At 36.6% G+C, this 19,464-nt stretch overlaps 1 protein-coding gene across 1 annotated transcript in view; it reads right to left on the bottom strand.

Moving 5' to 3' along the window:
- Positions 1–19,464, bottom strand: part of PRKDC (protein kinase, DNA-activated, catalytic subunit) — a 78,755-nt gene that overhangs the window by 37,462 nt on the left and 21,829 nt on the right. Inside the window, exons 29-51 of the mRNA XM_034062706.1 lie at positions 18,759–18,858; positions 17,267–17,400; positions 16,492–16,746; positions 15,474–15,700; positions 14,372–14,580; positions 14,103–14,235; positions 12,921–13,079; positions 12,408–12,611; positions 11,276–11,461; positions 10,248–10,352; positions 9,089–9,256; positions 8,673–8,800; positions 7,470–7,677; positions 6,313–6,491; positions 5,085–5,253; positions 4,428–4,493; positions 3,930–4,002; positions 3,559–3,707; positions 2,851–2,988; positions 2,539–2,658; positions 1,497–1,640; positions 1,139–1,290; positions 419–550 (exon numbers count right to left, since the gene is read on the bottom strand). Coding sequence (XP_033918597.1) covers positions 419–550; positions 1,139–1,290; positions 1,497–1,640; positions 2,539–2,658; positions 2,851–2,988; positions 3,559–3,707; positions 3,930–4,002; positions 4,428–4,493; positions 5,085–5,253; positions 6,313–6,491; positions 7,470–7,677; positions 8,673–8,800; positions 9,089–9,256; positions 10,248–10,352; positions 11,276–11,461; positions 12,408–12,611; positions 12,921–13,079; positions 14,103–14,235; positions 14,372–14,580; positions 15,474–15,700; positions 16,492–16,746; positions 17,267–17,400; positions 18,759–18,858 — 3,538 coding nt within the window. The remainder of the gene's footprint in view (positions 1–418; positions 551–1,138; positions 1,291–1,496; positions 1,641–2,538; positions 2,659–2,850; positions 2,989–3,558; positions 3,708–3,929; positions 4,003–4,427; positions 4,494–5,084; positions 5,254–6,312; positions 6,492–7,469; positions 7,678–8,672; positions 8,801–9,088; positions 9,257–10,247; positions 10,353–11,275; positions 11,462–12,407; positions 12,612–12,920; positions 13,080–14,102; positions 14,236–14,371; positions 14,581–15,473; positions 15,701–16,491; positions 16,747–17,266; positions 17,401–18,758; positions 18,859–19,464) is intronic.

Here is a 19,464-nt window from a genome sequence, read left to right as displayed (position 1 = left end):
GACCTACTGTAAGCCACTATTCCAGCATCCAGTTTTATACTGAAACAAAAACCTGCCTGAGCTGCCTAGGGGAACAGTGACTGCTTTCTGAAGAGTTTAATACAGCATAACATGGATTTTCCACCTGCAGTGTCTCAAATCCCTGCTTTGACAATTCCTGACTCCCTTAATTCCCACAAAACTGCAACCTAGGCTCCCACTATACAAAAGTTTTCATCCTTCTAGATATTTTTCCAAAATAAATATGGTCTGCGGTTTGCAGCTAGGAAAGCACTACACTTGACAGACAACAGTAAAAGGATGATGGGATTCCACTGAACAAGCAATCCAGCTCCCAGATTTCATGCTGAGAAGTTAGATTTGCTCTCTTTATCTTAAGCTTTTATCAAAATCATTCACCAAAGGGGACATTTCTCACCTGACACGATCTATTTCACATTTTGGGTCAAAAGGAGGTAAATTGTTAGCAAGAACAATTCCCAGGAGCTGAATTCCCACTGAGTTGTCCTTTGTATCAGGGTCTCTACTAGAGAACTTCTCAAATATTAAACTGTTGGATAAAAACACAAAGGTAACATTATACATGAAAACCCCCAAATATACACACCCTAAATCACTCCTTCTGTGCATATAGATACATATATACACAACCCCATCAAAAGCAACAGAAAGTATGCATATATGCATATCCATTCCCAGCAAAACCTGCAGAAAGCATATAATCAGAAAGAAGTATTTAGCTTCAATGAAGAAGTCTTTGCAGGAAAAAAACAGATTGTAAACACATACAAATTCTCTGCAACAACTTCAGGAGCAGATCACACAAGTCTTAGGAAGAGCATACCAATATTCAGTGATAATACACAAAATTTCAACTAAAACTTAAAGTCTTTGCAGAGATTACTTCTGCTTTTGTTATTGCTGTTGTAATCCTCTACCTGTTTTCCCTGCCTCTCTCCCTGTTGTTTTGCAAATTAAGTGACAACCTTTGGCTAGAGTTCAGTTCCGAATTTCCACGGTCAAATCTAGGGACAAAAGGTTTATTGTTGCAGCTGATTTTATCTTTTCACCTCATTTGCTAATGTTCACTTATATGCTTGAAATACTGATAAAAGAAAGCAAATTTCCAAATGCTTACCTGTATGGAATGCAGAGGCAGCTCTTCCAACACTCTATAACTGTCTTTATGATTTCCAGATTGTGTCTGAACACAGCTCTTTTTGGGTGAAAGGCATTCTTCATCAAGAATTCGAGCAATCTGTTAGCTAAAATCTCATCCTTAATACTCCCCTGCAATGAACAGTAGCAAAAATAAACATAGTGACTCCAACATGAAGACAGCTATTCCTTCATGAAAACAAGCAAGTAACTAAAGCTATATTTGAAGTTAACAGTGAACTGATGTAGAAAATTATTCTAAGTGCATCATAACAAACTCACTCATTCCTCACCAAATAGTCACAACAATAATAAAAATGGATTTCATATTTCCTTACTTTGGGAGTAGCTACACTTGTCCAGGAAAGGATAGTAACTACTATTTCCACTACCATATAATGAATCCCTTCGCCTCCATTATTTCCAGAAACAACAAGTTGCAGCAATGGACCAAGCCACTGCTTTGCGTAAGGTCGGAAAACCTAGGGAAAACAGGAGAACAGGTGTACAAACACAAATTATCCAACTATTCAATAACCTGTTATTCAATAATCATTACAGGTAAGACTGCTAAATCAACCTCTTATCATATCGCTTCGCTTAACCTCTGAAGCAACAATCACAAAAACTTTAAAATAACTTTAAACTAAAAAGTATTCATACCTACCTTCCCCACTTCTGCTCATAAACCTTTACCAAGTATTCACATATAGTTAATTATTTCACTAGGGCCCACTTAATATGGCTCTCACTCAGAAAACCTGTCCCTAAAGGATTTTCAAGAGTATGCCATTTATCTATCCTTCCACTTTAGATAGCTTTACTATGAAAGTAGCATTAAATGCATAAAAAGCTGCTTGAATAAATTCTGAAATTCAGTCTTTTTGGATTTGGAATATTCCAGACAGAAACATTATACTTTAAAATCACTGTATGAAACAGGATGAGAATGTTTTACACAAGGGGAGTTAGGAAATGTTTCTTTTCAGACAAAGATGTGTTATGCTATCTTAGTATGTTTATGCAACAAGAATATCATTTAGCTCAAAGGGTTCCCGTAAGACTTACCTGTTGACCATTAAAAAAACCTGCAAAGATGAGCCCTTGCTCAGCATCAAAGAATCATTACTTATAGTTTACACAAGACACATACTGTGGACACCTTCTACTTATAGAAGTAGAGTTTGGGAGAAAAAGCATTCATATTACACTCAAAAAACTGGCACTATCTGGAATTTTGGGGTATGAAAGCACTCCCTTTTTTCATATCGAACTAGTCAAGTTGAATGACTCAAAAGTCTCAGCTGTTGCACAACTAATAACAGCAACAGCACAATTATATGCTGCACAGTGATATGCATATGCAAAAAAATTACTCACATCCTCAGTGTTAACAATAAGTTTTGCTATGAAGAGGCGAATATTTAGTGGTACTGATGGGTTTCCTAATTTGCCATGCAGAAATTTCATCCATAGAGGAAGATCTACTGGAACCGTACCCTGAAATTTAAAAGAAATGAGCAAAAATAATTTAACTTTACAGATCAAACAGTTACCAGCCAAAAAGCCACCAGCTCAAGCACACAAGTCTCATTATAATATAGTTAAGAAAATAAATAAATGGATTCAATCATGACTCCCTTTTCTTGGTATAGTTAGTGAAAAATCGTTGATATTTTGGTTAATACTGGCCTCCTCCACTATGGGTGTGATCTGGTTCCTCTGCATATGTTTAATCAGAGTCGTCATAGAAGCCATACATTCATGTTGGTTGAATTCATCCATTTCGAGTTCCATCTCATCATTTAAAACCATGTATTCTGTGGGCTCCTGAAAACAAAAAAGGGTTACTATGATTAGTAACAATATTTTTTTTAAATCATGATAATGCTATGAGTCATTCTGATCTTATCTATGGTTCCAGATTTGACCGTATGTTCAGTGTGTGCAACAGGGAATACATTAGATGTGTCATTCAAACAGGCACCTCCCACAAAAACGCACCAGCTGTGCCCATCTTTTTACTTTCTGAGCCAACATATGTCACGTTCATGTTAACTCTGACTTTACTACCTGCCAGAACAAGGGAGGAGACAACCATCATAGTATACTGTTTACAGGTACCTTTTCACAACTCTGGCTGGACTTCACTCACATTACTCAACTTTAGAAACCCAAGGCAGGGCACTGCTTTTCCCCAGAGAGAAGGGAGAAAGAAAATGACTGACACAACACAGCTCCAAGTCCCCTTCCTCATCTTCTGCAGGGATGCATTCTTCGTCAAGTAGAACAAATATAGGAGACTAGAAATTTCTCTTTCTTAACCCCAACAAATGTATATAATTACTACAAGGCATAAAACTTTTCTTCCTCACGGCACATAAGTCACTAAAAAATTACCTTTCTCCTGAAACGAGCACTGCTAGCTGTAACATCTTGGGAGCTATAAGAAAAACCTTGGACTCCAGTAGAAAAGTCAAACTGACTCATTTCCTCACTCAGACTGCTATCCATCATGTATGATGCAGAAGATAAATACTTGGGTTCATCTAAATAGAAAAAAGAACAGACCATTAATCAAGGCAATTACAAGAAGCAAGCCTTTATTTGCTATTAAAACTTGAGAGTGGGTGGGAATTTGTTTTTTAGATTAAGCACACTGAATGCTTTTATTTGTTCCTTCTACTATAAAGCCAATTAGCAACACATCAATAAATACTGTGTGAAAGGGTAAGAAGGCATTTTTTCATAGTCATAAGTGACTTTCATACCCTGACCGATATTCCCTGCATCCCTGGCCTCCTTTCTAATAGCAATGTACCGCTTCTTCCTTTCCAGAGGCACCTAAACACCAAGAAATAAAGTTTGAAAATTATTATTACTTTTTAATTTACAGTTTATTTGCAATTATTTACAGAACAGCCAAAAATAATCAGAACTGTTTAACAACAACAGAAATCCCATGTCGTACATGGTTATAATTAATGCTACAGACCAAGAGCAAAATTACTTATTCCTACAGCCATTCACTGCAACAGTAAGTGTGCTAAAATGTATATTAAAGTTAACTACACTGCAGGTGTGTTCTAAATTTCAAGTCTGGATTTCTCTCAGAAAAATGTATTTTAAAACATCAGAGGAGTACTTAATTTTTTATTCACTGCAGAATCCTCTTCCTCTGTATGTGAGAATTGACCTGTCCTACAGTGACTACTCTGTTGAAGCAATTTTTTTACTCAGGAACACTAAAACCCAGCAATTCCACTCACCTCAATTTCTATAGGAAATGCATACTGACGCTTCAGGTCTATCAAATTTTCAAAAATCAGCAGGTTCTGCAAACCAAAACATGTTTGGAAATACCAAAATTATAATTCTGCACACAACAGCAACTGCTATTAAAGTATTTTATTTCTTCTTTTAAAAACCCCAAAACAGATCACTACACAATACACTGTGTAGTGTATTGTGTACACTATGTGTACACTGTGTGTACAAAAAACTGTATATTTTCACTTCTAGATCAATACCCTAATGAAAATTCTTCTATTAAACTACTCAAGAATACACAGCACAATGTGCTCTGTAAAGAGGGTACCTCTTACTCAAGCATATTCCGAGCATTGGATAAATTAAACAGTGTTTTTTTCTCATATTTTAGAAAACTGACTGAGAATGGAGGGAAAACAGGGAAAATATATTACTACTTCACGCATTTCTAAGCAGACATTAAAACCTTCCTCATCAATTCAAATTGCATGAAGAATGCAAGGAAGTCAGCTATGACTCTTTTCATTGCCTCACTGGGTAGTTTGTTAGTATAACTGCATACAGTACAGGTTCATTTCTTTGATTGACTGTAATCAGGTAATGTCACTTTTTGTCTGATGTTCTGGAAGCCTTCTACAGCAATAACAGCTTCTCACCTTTTCCGATTTTTCTGTAAAAAGAAATCCTTGGTAAAATTTACTTTCAGTAAAGACACAACTAATAACAGCAATAGCACAATTATATGCTGCACAGTGATACTGTCTCCTCTTCTCCAACAGCTGACTCTCTCCTGTCATGTTTTCTGTGAATGCATCATAGCATGACCTTAAAATACAAACAAACAAGAAACCACCATCAGAGGTCTTTTTCTGAGCAGCACAAGAAAGGCCCCAGTCAGAGATCAGTGAATCAACAGAATTTCAAGAAATGTTTGTTATTATAGCAGTATAAGATTAAACCAGGTTTTCCACAGGTATATTGTGCTAAAATGGAACCATTTAAAATGGCAAAGACAGCTTCCCAAAGTACACAGCAAGTCCTTAATGTCATGAATATGACAACAAGCCACTTTCAGATAAGATACAGATATGTTTCAACATATACATAAATCTCTTTCATGGTAATTTCCCAAGAAATTATGAATGGATAGGCATGCTAACCTATGCTATAGAGTGGCCACAGAAAACCAGTTTAGATGCAATGGTCTTTTGCCCATAGCCATTTGAAGATCTGCAAATCACAGCTAAGAAATTCTTTAAAGTCCTCACAGGACATAGTATTGTAAAATAAAACTAAACCAAAGCAAAAAATAAGCGAACAGCAATTCAGACCTCTTTTTTTTCCAGACTATTAAACAAACTAAGCTATATTAATTAGCATATATATTCAAGCATTAATCTTTTGTCCTCCTCTGCAGTGGTGATTAAACCATATTACACCTACTGGGTGTGCCACTGTATTATGAAATGTAAATGAAACCCCATCCCATCTTCTCATCAATCATATAAATACCTGATTTACAACACAGAACCATAGTCTACATAAAAGTGGAAGTAAACTGAAACCAAAATCATAAAAATACAAATTGAAGGCCAAGAATCATACTGAAAAGCAAAAATAAAAGTACAAGCTTAACAAACAGAAAAAAAAAAGGCAAAAGCAGGAGGCAAAAGTTATCCTGATACAGGATTCTAGTCTACGCTAGAGATAATTCTGTCAATGCAAATTCAATATTGTATATTTAATTTAAAATCAAAAGCTACATGACAGATTACATTTACCCCTACACAAATCAATCTTCTGCTTTATAAGGCATACTTAAAAACCTATCTGCCCAAAACCTAATTATAAATCAAAAGGAAATAAAATAAATAATAGCCTTACTTTACTAGCATCTTGGTAAGTTCATTTCCTTCTGCATTCATGGAGCCACGGTAAGCTTGGTTAATTTTAGAGTCCTTGGAGTAAACATCCTCTTTTGAAAGACGCACATACATCACTTCTAGCAGCTTGTAATAGCCCATTTTCTTGGTGACTTGTGTGTCAAAAGCATGTTCATTAGACTGGAAACAAATAAGCAAACCCTCAGGAAGATTTCTGAATCATGCCCTTCCTAAGAAGCTCCACAGTTACTGTTGTTTTTACTAAACAGCCTTCTGCTTACTTTTACCTTTCAAAACAGAGAAAAGAGCTGCTGATGATAAAAAACTGACAGACTCTGTGTAATACAGGTATTAAAACTATGCTGACCTGCTCCTTGTTAGATGAGCTCTTAACTACAATTGGCCTAAATCATTATAGTGATATTGGAGTAAAAGAAGCAGAACAAGTAACAGCTCAGAGTCATTACACTTGTAAACAAAACATACATATCTGTTACCATACTGGGTATCATTCATGAGTTTCTTTATGCACCTCCCTTTGGTGCCAATAATTATAGCAACAGAAACATGGTGGGAATACAGCAAGAGCAGAGACCTCCACTGACAACAAATTCACTGCATCAACTATACTCTAAATTCGAGAATAGGCTATAAATAGAGAAAGGAAATCTGTGCTCCTAAATCCTTGCTGAAGGATCTTTGCCATGATGAGAAGGTGTATTTACTTCTCCAGAAGTGAGGCACCTAATTTAAGAGCCTTCATTATGGAGGATGAATATCTCTCTCCTAAAATGTAGTAACAGGTTATAATTCCATACAGCTTTTATATTTCAAAGTCAGAATAGGGTTTTGCTTTTGACAGAACTTCAGACCCCTTTATTTATATATGTCTATTAATTTCAACTTCAGTTTTTATACACAGTAGATATGCAAACATACATGAACTTCAAAAGAAAAGTGTGTTGAGGAATAAAGAAAAGTTTCTCAATAACAATCAAACTATGTAACTGGCACAAAATTCTGCTCCAAGATATAGAAAACCAGAAATCAAACACTTGCAATTAACATTTCACTCAAAGCTAAGCGAAATGTACATACCAACACCAACATTTTACTAGACCTTCCCCAACCCTAAAAAAAGAAAAAAAAAAAGAATACCTTAGTAAACCTGGAATTAAGCGTATCCATAGCCTGTACTATAATTTTGAGAAGGAATTCTCTCAGTGCATCCAAGCTGCAGTGCCATAAAAGAGTGAGGAGAGAACGATCCATAAATGCTTGACGAGTAGTATTTGAAAGTAGTTCTTCACTCTGGAACATTTTGTGAATAGTGTCCAACAATAACACTTGTTTGTCCATGGTGCTCCTAAACAAGATGGAAATCTCAAATTTAAGAATCTTTTACCAGGCTCCGTTTATGTCTCAACCCCCTGTGACATTTACAATTTTTACTGCCTGCATTCATACCCTCTTGGGTTATCATCCGACAAAACATCAAAGATCAGGCTGAATCACCACTTACTGTGGAGCTCTCCAAAGAAAATGTCAGCTTCCTACTCTGCAACAGCTGGTAAACTTTTTTATGCATCTTTTGCTAGTTCAATTCAAAAGCAAGCATTAGCTTTCTCAGTTCCTTTCATTGAACAACCTAAAAACTCTGTAAGTTTACCTGGTGCATATAAAGGATGGAGGCAAACAAGAAGGCAAAAACAAGGAATACTTTACTGTTATGGCATATCAAGCCTAACACTACCAGATAAATTGTTGTTATGAATAGTTTTATAAAAACTATAATTTCAAACATGAGATTTGGGCAAAGATCAGTGAACCAGTTCAGGAAACTACATGCTCCAAAACAGTCACTAGTTACTAGTCCATTATGAATTGGAAACGTTTGGTTTGGAAGAGACTGAAGACCTCTTCTGGGGACAGACCACATCTGTGTCTACAATCTACCACCCTAGAAATATTCAATTAAATAAATGTGCTATCATATTTTCAAAGGGGTTGAACAAAATAATTAATTGTCAGTTTAAGTACTATCAACTTATACAGGGATAGCAAATACAGGTATCATAAACAATTAGTATCTTCAACTGAAATCTGCCAGAAAAAGCTAATTTACAGAAAGCTTTACAAAATTTGCCCAGGCTTTGGAAGCATCATTTGGAAATTGGTGATACTTGTTCATACTTCAGAAATATTTTGGAAATGTGAAGATGAAAGCAAAATCTGAATTAAAACTATTATGTAAAACATTTTGCTGTAAATCATCACCACTGCAAGAACAACACAATAGGGGATGCACATTTGCTTCTGCAAAAATTCAATGAGGACAAGAGCAAAATCCAACAGACTGACCTTCTGGCAATTCTTTTGAAGCTGGCTTGAAATAAGTCCTCCATAAAATGTTTGTGGTCCCTACAGAGGACTTCTGTCATCAACTGCAACAACATTGGGCTCTGAGATAATTCTAATGCATCTAAAAACTGAAAAAGAAGTAATGAATAACAGAAGGAGCCACACTGGATCAAACAAATTCAATGGAATTATGTCATCATTTTTCAATACTAAGCAGAAGCAGGTACACAGGAGGATATGTTTGTTTAATGTGCATCTGTACCTTAAACTTCTGGATAGATATAACTCAGAAACTAAAAAGCTAACTGTCTTCTGTGAACTGAGAGTCCCACTGCATAATTCCAGATCCTGTGAAACACTGTTTCTAGACACAGTTCACTTAGACTTTTAATTACATACTTGTTAGAAATACTGACCTTCTTAGTGCAGTCTACATAGTTATTGTGCTTCAAAGTTCCCTTGGGAAACTCATCAGACCTCATAGGAAAATTGAAAGCCACAAGTTGATCAAGAGCATTCTTAAGGTCATGAAGTTTTTCTCCAGTCAAATTAGTGAAGAAAGGGAGAATTATCACTGCTTGGCCCTGAAAAAAAAAAACAAATTCAAAACAAAACCAAACAAGTAATTTCAAACTAAAAGACTATCTTATTCTCTTACTATGAAGCAATCTAACTAGGACCACAATATAGCAGCAGTGGCTTTGGTTACTGATTCAACAGTTCAGTGTACTGGTAAAGAGACATTATGTAGCTGCTCACCCTTCAAGTGCCAGTTCAGAAAACAGCTTTGGTTACCACTGAGTTTGAGTTAAAAGTTGATTAATATCTCATGGCTGACATGGCTATGAATAAGACCCCACTGTTCTTTTAAGCAAGCATCCATTGTCACACAAGTCACTGATTTAATGTGCAATGCAGCAGCTAAAACAAGATCCTCAACTTTATTATTTTGAATACACTGTAAAGTACAAAACCCTGTCTAGCTACAGTCAGGCTGGCAGAGCAGCAAACATGCAAAGCTGTTTCATGAGACAAAATTTTTAATGTTCTAGTCCCAACCTTATGCTCCACAGTCCTTTATAACTTCCACTTCCAATATGCAGCACTTTATCTCCCTCTCCTGACCAAGCCACATACAGCAGTTAATCCATTAGTACTGGTCTCACACTTGCACACATGGACATTGAAATAATGAAAATTTGTAATTTGATGTGTAGGAAATGCCACTCCTTGCTAAAAGCTTATTAAGCTGTCACTTCTCAAATGAACACTATGAAGTCCTAAACAATTTGCAACTGACAGTACTTTTGTTTTACCTAAAAGTTACATGTCTTTTCATTTGGGCAGGAATACAAAAGAGCACGTAAACCCAAGGCATGACATCTGTGATACTGCCTTCTGTCTGAAGAAGGAAAACGATAATTTACAATTTTTTTAAAAAAAAAAAAAAGGAAGTGGTGTCCATGTTACTGTGCAAAACTAAGGTAAAAGTTAAGCCAAATAACAGAGAATTTCATGAACAACTAACGTTCTAGTCTGGGGAGGGCAGAGAAGCCACTCAAGTGAGCAATTTACCTTAAGATTTAAGCCTAAATTCTGATCAATCAGTAGACTGGTATAGGTATTAAAAACAGCTGTAAATGCTTCATGACTGGTATTGAAAGAAACTGAAGAGTCTATCTGGAATGACACAAGAAACAAGACAATTAGGCTGGTTTTTTTCACTAGTCAAAGAGATCATTGTATTAATGAAGAATAAAACCCCCATAAGCTATAGGATTATTTCCAAAAATACACTGATTTAATGAAAAGCACACATAGAATTATTTTGGTTTTAAAATCAAGAAGAATTTTAAAAGCATCTAAACACTACAAACAAAATCATAATGTTGGGTATTTTCCAGATCAAGAAAACATTAAGCTCTCTCTCAAAGCCAGATTTCCTGCTTGTCACTTCACTGCCAGCTAATACAGCAATATAGCTCACATGCTGTGTCCTAACAGATGCATTTAAAACAATTCAAGTTTAAAAGAAGCAGCTATATAAAGAAAGAAAACAATCCTCAGTAAATGATCTTTGTGTATACTTTTACATACAGCTACTTTTACAAGTTCCTAAAAAACCCCCAAGGATAAACAGATACATTATGTTTTCACAACAAATAATAAAAAAAAACAAACAAACCACCAATTTATCAGAAAGCAAAGGTTTTTAAAGATCTTTCTACAGTCTGCTGATATGGGTAGAACTCCTCCATTTTGACTTTCTGCATGCCAGCATGACAAAGAACATTATCAGAGGCTGCTCAGTTTCAAAGTTTACTCCCTGCACTTGAAGCAATTCTCCAAATGGAAAAGAGGCAGCTAAAACATGACATAAATCATAAAAAAAGGGGATGGGGAAATGGGTGGTGCAAAATCTAGAAATTTCTGCCTGTCTAAATATTTTTCTGTACTTTGTAAACAAAATAATCAGACCCTGGTATTCTCCAACTTTTTTTTTTTCCCAATATAAATCATTGGAATGTAATAGCATTTCTTGAAAACAAGACAATTCCTAAAGCATCAGAAAAGTTATCTGGAGTTTGTAAAGCAATGCATACCTGCAGAACTTTTGCCAGCAGGGTCAAGACCATCATTTTGCTCTCAGGAGTTGAACCTTTGGCCCACCAACTATCCAGTTTCTCCCAGTTTCTTAGTACAGCTGTGACCAGTTTCACTCCTTGCTGCTTGCGTACAGTACGCTCCCTAAAACTCTGATCTAACATACCATTCAAAATGCTACCAACCTGGAAGGAAAAGCAAATCACAAGAAACAGCCTTTCAAACAACATACATACAACTCTCTCTGATGAAATTAAACAATTCCCATATTACAAAAAAGTATGCTACCAGTCTTTTAACATGTTCCTTGGAAGTAACACCTTTAAGCATAACATCTTGGATTAAAAATGACATAATTATTTTAAAAAGGATTCTCTGCTTTCTTGAGTGTCTTTTTAAGCAAAACGGACAGTGAACTTTTGATCTTTCTTTCTGAATCTTCTGTTTGTCAGAAGCACTGAAAGGAAGCTTCTCCATTATAACACGTCTCCTTTGTGGATCTGAAGATGAGCTGTATAACTTACACTACTGAGTAAGTAGTGTGGATCAACAGGAGAAAGTCTGTTGAGAAAAACAACTGGTGCTGAGAATGAGTACATGACAACTACCCTGTATTTATATCAGGTCACAGGGGATTGAGTATGTGTTTCCCTCTTAATACTTTTTTAATATTAGCTCTGCTCTTGTCCTGTGGACTAAATGCCCATTAGCAGTTGAAGTTAATTTTCCAGTTTTATCCAAAACAAATCCAGTTTACATGCTCTGGGACCATTCTCCAATGAAAATCAAAGCACAGTAAAGAGGGGCTACCAGACTTGTTTTGAATGTACATTCTTGACATCAAGTCCCATGCACAGAAACCCTGAAATTCAAAAATTTCAGAATAGGTAATATGCAAGCACTTTCCACTCAGTCTGACATGAGACAGCCTATGTCAGCTTGCCAGAGATCATGAAGATAATACCACCAGGCCATGATAAAAAAACCCCAAACCTAAAAAAATATCAATGCAATGCTGTCCATAGGGCAACCAAATACCTCACAACACACTCAGTTATATCTACCTGTAACAACAACAAAGTGTTACTCCTAATCTTCTAATATTCCCCTTTTAAAGAAGAAGTTCAATACCATTTGGGGGTTGATGACAGATGATTTCAGAAGCTGGACTATAATCACATCCAGGTTTTTCAGCAGCTGTTGATTAATGGTTTCTGAGAACAGACTGTAGAAATACTGTCCATGACAGAAATTGAGCAGGTTCTTCTGGGATGTTCCAGATACCGGCACAGATAACACTACTGTGTTCAAGAGCAGACTTACTAGCTCCTCACACTGGGAAAATTAAGGCAGAGAGACAGTTACCCTCAAGCATATTAAATTCCACTCATTCACACGAGTTTTTTAAAGCTCCCATCCCAAACTCTTTTATGTTACCAGAAAGCACAAAAATAAAGTATAAACAGAACACTGAAATTCTTGTTATCTACAACTGTCACTCAATTAAGCCAGAGAATTGTTACAGCTCCTCTGTAATACAATAAATAAAACATCAGCCTCTGCTACATAAAATATGGGTAGAAGACTACTGATGATAAGTATTAAATGATGATGGAGTACTGGAACTGAAGAATTGTATCCTACCTGGTCATCAATATCAAATGCTAGCTGCAGGAGTCTATCGGCTAGTTTCTTACTGTTGATGTCTAACAGTGGAAGAGATACTCTTTCACCTCCAGGTGCAATGCCTTTATAAATAACTGAAAGAAGTTTAGAGCCAACTGAGAAAGGAGGCCCTCCATCCTATGGAAATAAACAAACAAGTGATAATTAATATATGCTCAAGAAAAACCCCAAAACAAAAGGGCCTTCCAATCCATCTGTATAGCTAAGGAAAACACCTGAACTTCTTATAAAATGATGCAAATATACCATGGCGAGGCACATTTCTAACTGAGGAACAAGACTTTTAATGAGACAACCTTGTTGTGTACAAAGTTCAGAACAAGCTAACAGTAACTGGAAAATCTTCAAAAGATTCTGATCCTCTCCAGACTTTTTTTTTTTAGGTAACACTATTACTACAGAAGTAAAATGAACAGTTTAGTCAAACCGGATGGGCCACAAAAGGTAAACCATGCAGCTCCTTCCTACAATCACAACTCTAGCTTTTGTTTAGATATAAAGAATGGATGACAAACACCCCCACAGAAATTAAATATTTTGTTAATTGTTAAACACAGCCTTGCTCACCAACAGACAAATTCTGTCTGTGGCTGTTGTATAGCCTGAAATAAAAGAGATTTACTACAAACAGAAACTCAGTGGAATTTGAGAACTACAGCTTAGATCCCCATCCCTCTCTATCCTGCTTTCCTGCAACTCAGACTCATGATATTGCTTCTGATCAGCCAGAAGGTATTAATTTTCTAATCTCTCTCACCACTTTGAATGTTCTCTGTTTAAAAATCGTTGAAAAATGTCTCCTTTATAGGACAGTGAATCCTGAGTTTTCGATCTTTCAGTCTTGTGAAGCTCACTAAAAGGAAGTTTTAGGTAGATTCTGGTTGCCTTCAGATCTTGGAAATTGGAGACAAACATAACTACAAATATCTTTCAAACCTTGGGTACTGTGCTACTCAGATTTGTAAAATAAACATAAAACATTTATTTCTGGTCCCATTCAAGTCCAGCTCTTCATGGTTGATCTCATTTTACTTAACTTCTTCACCTGATCTGTTCTCTGTTGTCATACTGGCATCCTACACAAGAAAAGCCCTTTACTGTATAAAAATGTTCACCTTCATTTTCTGGTTAAACAGTTACCTGATTGTGAAGAACAGAATGAAGCAGGCCAGATTTTTGGAGTTGCTTGCAGGCAGAAAGGACAGCACTAAATCTAACTCGATCAAAACGTGCCTCTGAATTAAACAAATCAACAGAACAAAGGTCCTCAAGGCTAATGAGAAAAGAGAAGCAATAACATTATGTTGGTGGGGAGCTCCACGTGCAACCACACACATTATATATTTTCCATTTTTCATGGTGGGTGGCATTTGTTCTTGATTCATGCTTACCAAGAAATCCCCACTTACCTCTGCAGTGTGATTCTCTTTTTTATGCACTCTTTCAAAGATTCCTTACAGGGAGATTTCATCAAAGCTTTCATAAGTCTTACTGAGATATCTGGGAGATTTTTCATGACTTGTACATCAGCTGTGTTAAAGCCCACATGTGATGGGTCACACACTGTCATCACGAGAAGCTCTATAAAATTTGCATTAAGCAGTTCCTTCTCAAGTAGCTAAAAAGAATAAAACGTTGAACAAAAGCTTTATTTAAAAATTAGTCTAGATTTCCCTATTATATTCTTCATAACTTATCATTAGTTCTTCTACCTAAAATGAAACCAAACATGGAACAGTAACTATTCTCATTAAGTGACATTCTCTTACTCTATGAAATGTCTGACTTTCAATTGTGCTAATCCACAGAAATTAAGTATAAAAATATACATAACATATATCCTATCTCATCAAACTGCACAAACGATCTTTTAAGTCCACATAGACCTGTTTCTGTCTTGATTATACACCTGTAACCACTTTGAAATCCAGATGTGCCCCTCTGCACACTATTAGAGATTTACAGAAAATTACAGTCACAGTCTCAGAACTAAACTTGGCAGTGTAAATTTCATAAGAGACTTACATGTACTATACTTTATATAGTTACGTAGAGTTTATATTACACCAAAGCTAGGCAAACTGAGAGACCTAGTATCTATACTGAATTCAGGAAAGAATTGCCACAATCTGCCTTTCTGACTTTTAAGCAGCTATCACCTACACATTTAAGGTCATCAGGAGTCACAGAGGAAATATTCACTACAAGTACTCCATACTAAACAGCAATCTCACAGTCAACATACAGGAAGTGATAAGTCAATATACAACTGGAAAATACAGGAAACATTAACTCCTCTAATCAAAACTACATCACCCACTAAAATTCATCTGTGCAATACAATTCTTTTCATTTACATGCTAAGACCGTAACAGTTTGCGACACATCAATTTCAATTAAAGCACCATGAAAGATGATGTGCTCCAGTGAACTACCCTCACAGTGAAGACACAAATCTTTAACTACATATAAAATTTGTATTCTTTATCCACTACAGATTTCAGTGCCTACCTTCCAGAAATCTTGCTGGCACGTTTCCAAGATCATGGTGACAAACTCCATGATTCGGACTATAATGGTACACTTGCTGTAATTATACATGTCTCTCTCTTGTGGACTGAACATACTGCCTTTTGATCTGCAGTCAAAGCACTGCTCTGCTGCATTGATATCATGCAAAGCAATAGTTTCCAGAAAGAACTGCACAGCTTCCAAGAATGAGGATCTTGCATTTATACCTAAGGAGAATCAGACCAAATTGAAATGATACAGCAGCTCTCAACTAACTGGATGCTAGCTGCATCCAACAATGACCTTACAGTATGGTTTTAAACCAGGAGACAACACTGACAGACAGACAACTTGGAATGCGTACAAGACTTTCACATTAAAATAACTATCCAAGTTTATTATCACTGACAAAAAAAAAAGCAGTTTGTTTAATCTGGCATAAATAATTGAAAGAAAAACTCTTTGAGAGAACCTATGGCTATACAAGGTATGACTACGCACCCAATCAAAATTCAAACACAAAGGGTTTGGACCTGATGCAGGTGAAGCATCACAACTGAAGAAAGGGAAAATGTACAGGGCTTGAAGTGAAAAGGTGACTTTATACTCCAGACATTAATAAAGAGTAGGTAAACAGCTTTGGAAGGATTGAGGGGAAATAAACAAGCAAACACATACATACATAATCTGTTGCTCTCCTTAGCAAAGGGAAATTAGCTGTACAGAATGATTTTTGAAAATGGGAGAGTAAAAGAAGTTGCTGGTGAGTAGATGACTGAGAGACTGAAATGTAAAGGTGTATTTCTAAGACTAAAGGGAAACATTTTAAGATGCACTATTAACAAAGCACTTCTTCATCAAAAAAACATCCCAGTACAACAACTGTCACTGAAGCCTTTGGGAGAGTTTATTAAATTAATCAATTCTGCAAAGCTTAACGTCCTAGTTAGGAGCTCATCTTGGATGGACTTTGTGTAACAGACATGAAAAGAGCCTAATGTAACAGTTATTCACTCACCCAGTATTTCATGAGGTTTGATCATTCGCAGCTCAAAGAATGTATTGTAGCAATCCAGTGCTGCTAAGAACATATCCATCCACCGCATTACAGTCTGTAAACTGAAGGACTCCTGCATACCATGGAGAGTTGGCTGAGAAAGAATCCCAGATGGACTTTTAGCATCACTGCCACCTCCTTCAAATTTGTTAATGAGAAAAGAAACATCTTGGTTTTTCAGAACATCAGCCAGCCAAGAAGACGGAGACTTGTTTCCTGGTAGAAAAAACAGAAATATAAATTCTCTAGGAAAAAACACATTTCAAAGTAGGAAGGAATCAGAGCAAATGGATGGACATGCTAAACTTTGTGTTTTCAACTGGATCTTCTAGCACAGAAGGTGTTGGTTCTGGTGTAGACTTGGTCAAACTACTTAAATTACCCACAGAGAAGCGGACAGTTTTTGAGACACTCCTACTAGTTCCCACTCAGCAAATACTGCCTTCGTAGCTGGATACAACAGCAGCTCTGTATCTCTAAGTTCTCTTTTTTGGCTAGAAGGAAGTTCACAATAAAACCCTCATCTATGCCCACAGATATCCCACAAACCATGAGGTTCTCACGGTATGTGATTTCCAATATGAGCAACTATTCCTCTGCTTAATAGCACTGAGGAAACAGGCATTTATTTAAAAATATTTTTTCTTGTAATTAATACTTTGCACAGAAAACATGGAGGGAAGTTGTGCACAGTGTTTAGAAAGCAAAGATAATGGTGCATTGTGATTTAAAATACCTGGTAATAAAGGAACAAATTCATAGAAGAGCTCCATGGCTTTATGTCGGCACTCTGTCTGAGGTCGTCCACACTGCTTTAACAGCCACATGACAACGTCCAAAAGACACACTGACTTAGCAGCTGGAAATCCTCTGCACAAAAATATTAAGGATTAACAATTCCTCTTGGTGTCTATCAAGAAACCAGTGTCTTCCAGTTAAAAAAAAAAACAAAAAAACTCACAATATTCTGAGAGCATTATCAATGTCCTTTTACTTGTTTAAGCACAACCCATCTCTACAAGACACAGCTCCTTTACAAGCATGTCTTGCACTGCTTTCCCTTCTCCTCAGTTTGCTTTGGATCCCTAGATCATAGCTGTGGAGACAGTGTTCTCACAGGAGAATAGATATTTCATACATGAGCTCTGAATAACCCTGAAAGATACAGGAGGCCATGAGAGGCCTGAGGAAGCCTAAGCAAGCAAGATAAGAAGAAGCTGGAATTCACTGAGTTATGAGAACTGTCGACTGTCGGCAAGTTTTCGAGGTCAAGTTCTCACACCTGTGCTTAACCAATTATATGTTAGTCACTAAGGGTCTTCAAGACAAGTATCCAATCATGATATGCCAAATTGCTGTAGGTGTGTGTAAGCAATAGTATATAAGGAGTTAATCCTTTGCAATAAATGGCTTTTTGTCTGATCATATTGATCTCTGACTGAGTCCATTCTACAGCACATAGCTTTTGTAGCAACAATTTAAAAATCAAAATCAGGTCCCTTCCCTTCTCTTTGTGTGAAGATCAAACCTTAAATAAGCCCTCCTCAGTTTCTCTCCCCATCCCTAATGATCCACTCCGCTAACTTACCAAATGCCACACTAGTGAGCTAATTCTCAAACTTCACTTCTCTGTTTCTTTAGGATCACATGATAATTTGGGTAAAAAGGCACCTGAGAAGGTCGCTAGTGCAACCACCTGCTCAAAGCAGGGTTAGCAGTCAGCTATATGATTAGACTAGGTGACTCAACTTCATCCAGACTGATACTGAATCCATTCTTGCTTCTTCCACCTTTTTCACACTAGCTCTCTTTAATTGCTGACCATCACTCTATTGCCATTTGTCCTACTTCTGCTAACACTTAAAAGCAGTAAGAAAGAATCCAAAGGAGGTTCCTCTGAGTGCTTTATAGCACCAGTGCTAATATTATTATGAACACTGCTGTGAAGGAAATCTGCTTTTCTTTTCCACCTGTCCTTGCCAAATTAAAGCAAGCTCACAATACTGGAATAAAAAGTGACCATCATGATCTTGTAAAATCATGCCCAGCATTTCCCATCAGTGGTTCAACAGACGTATCAGGAGATCTCCATCAGCAACAGCCACAGGATGAATTCCACATCCAGAATCCCAAGAGTTGAATGTAACTACATACATCATTAATTAAAATACAATATTTAAAAAACCCCAACCAACCAACCAAACCCCCCAGAATGGCAAATTACTGACTGTGGTACTCGCCGTTTCCCTTCCTTGTTCAGAGAAGGAGCTTTATGCTTGATTATGCGCTTCAGGTGGTTAATTGCATCACAACATTGTTGAGTGGTACCTGTTAGAAAGAGAGAATTGACATCTATTAAATAAATGCTAGTAACTTGGTTAAACAAATTGAGGTATTAGTGCTACAGAACTGATGCAAGAGACTTACAGGATAGTGTCTATCAACTCTGAGTTTCTACAGTCAATTTTTCAAGGCCACAGAATAAAATTACAAAATAGGAGTCAGGCCAATATGGCCTTAGCCAAACATCAGGCATCTGCTCTAAAACAGTGTATTCTGCTTTCTGTGATCATGCACAGAGACCCTGCAAAATTTTCCCATTTTACAGTTTCTTCTGGGGACACTTTATCATATCCTGAACTGTTTTCTTGGAAAGAAATAAAGCTTTGCAACATCTTTTTTGTTTGTGTGTGTTCTAATTACTATTAATGGATGAAAGTCAGAACATGAGAGGCAAAAAAAAGGAGATAAAAGAGCAGGTTTACTGAAGAATTAATAGTACACTGGAAGAGGTCATGGATTCTTCACACAGCTACAAACTGTTGTAGAGAAGAATGACAAGTCAGACAGGAAAGTTTATTACAAAACAGTGGAAATCTTCCAGAGAATATACAGAAATGTCAATTTCTGAAGCATTTTGTTTGTTATAAAAGA

The sequence above is a fragment of the Melopsittacus undulatus genome, chromosome 1 (assembly GCF_012275295.1).
Source record: "Melopsittacus undulatus isolate bMelUnd1 chromosome 1, bMelUnd1.mat.Z, whole genome shotgun sequence".
NCBI lineage: Eukaryota > Metazoa > Chordata > Aves > Psittaciformes > Psittaculidae > Melopsittacus > Melopsittacus undulatus.
This window is presented reverse-complemented; position numbering and strand designations above follow the sequence as displayed.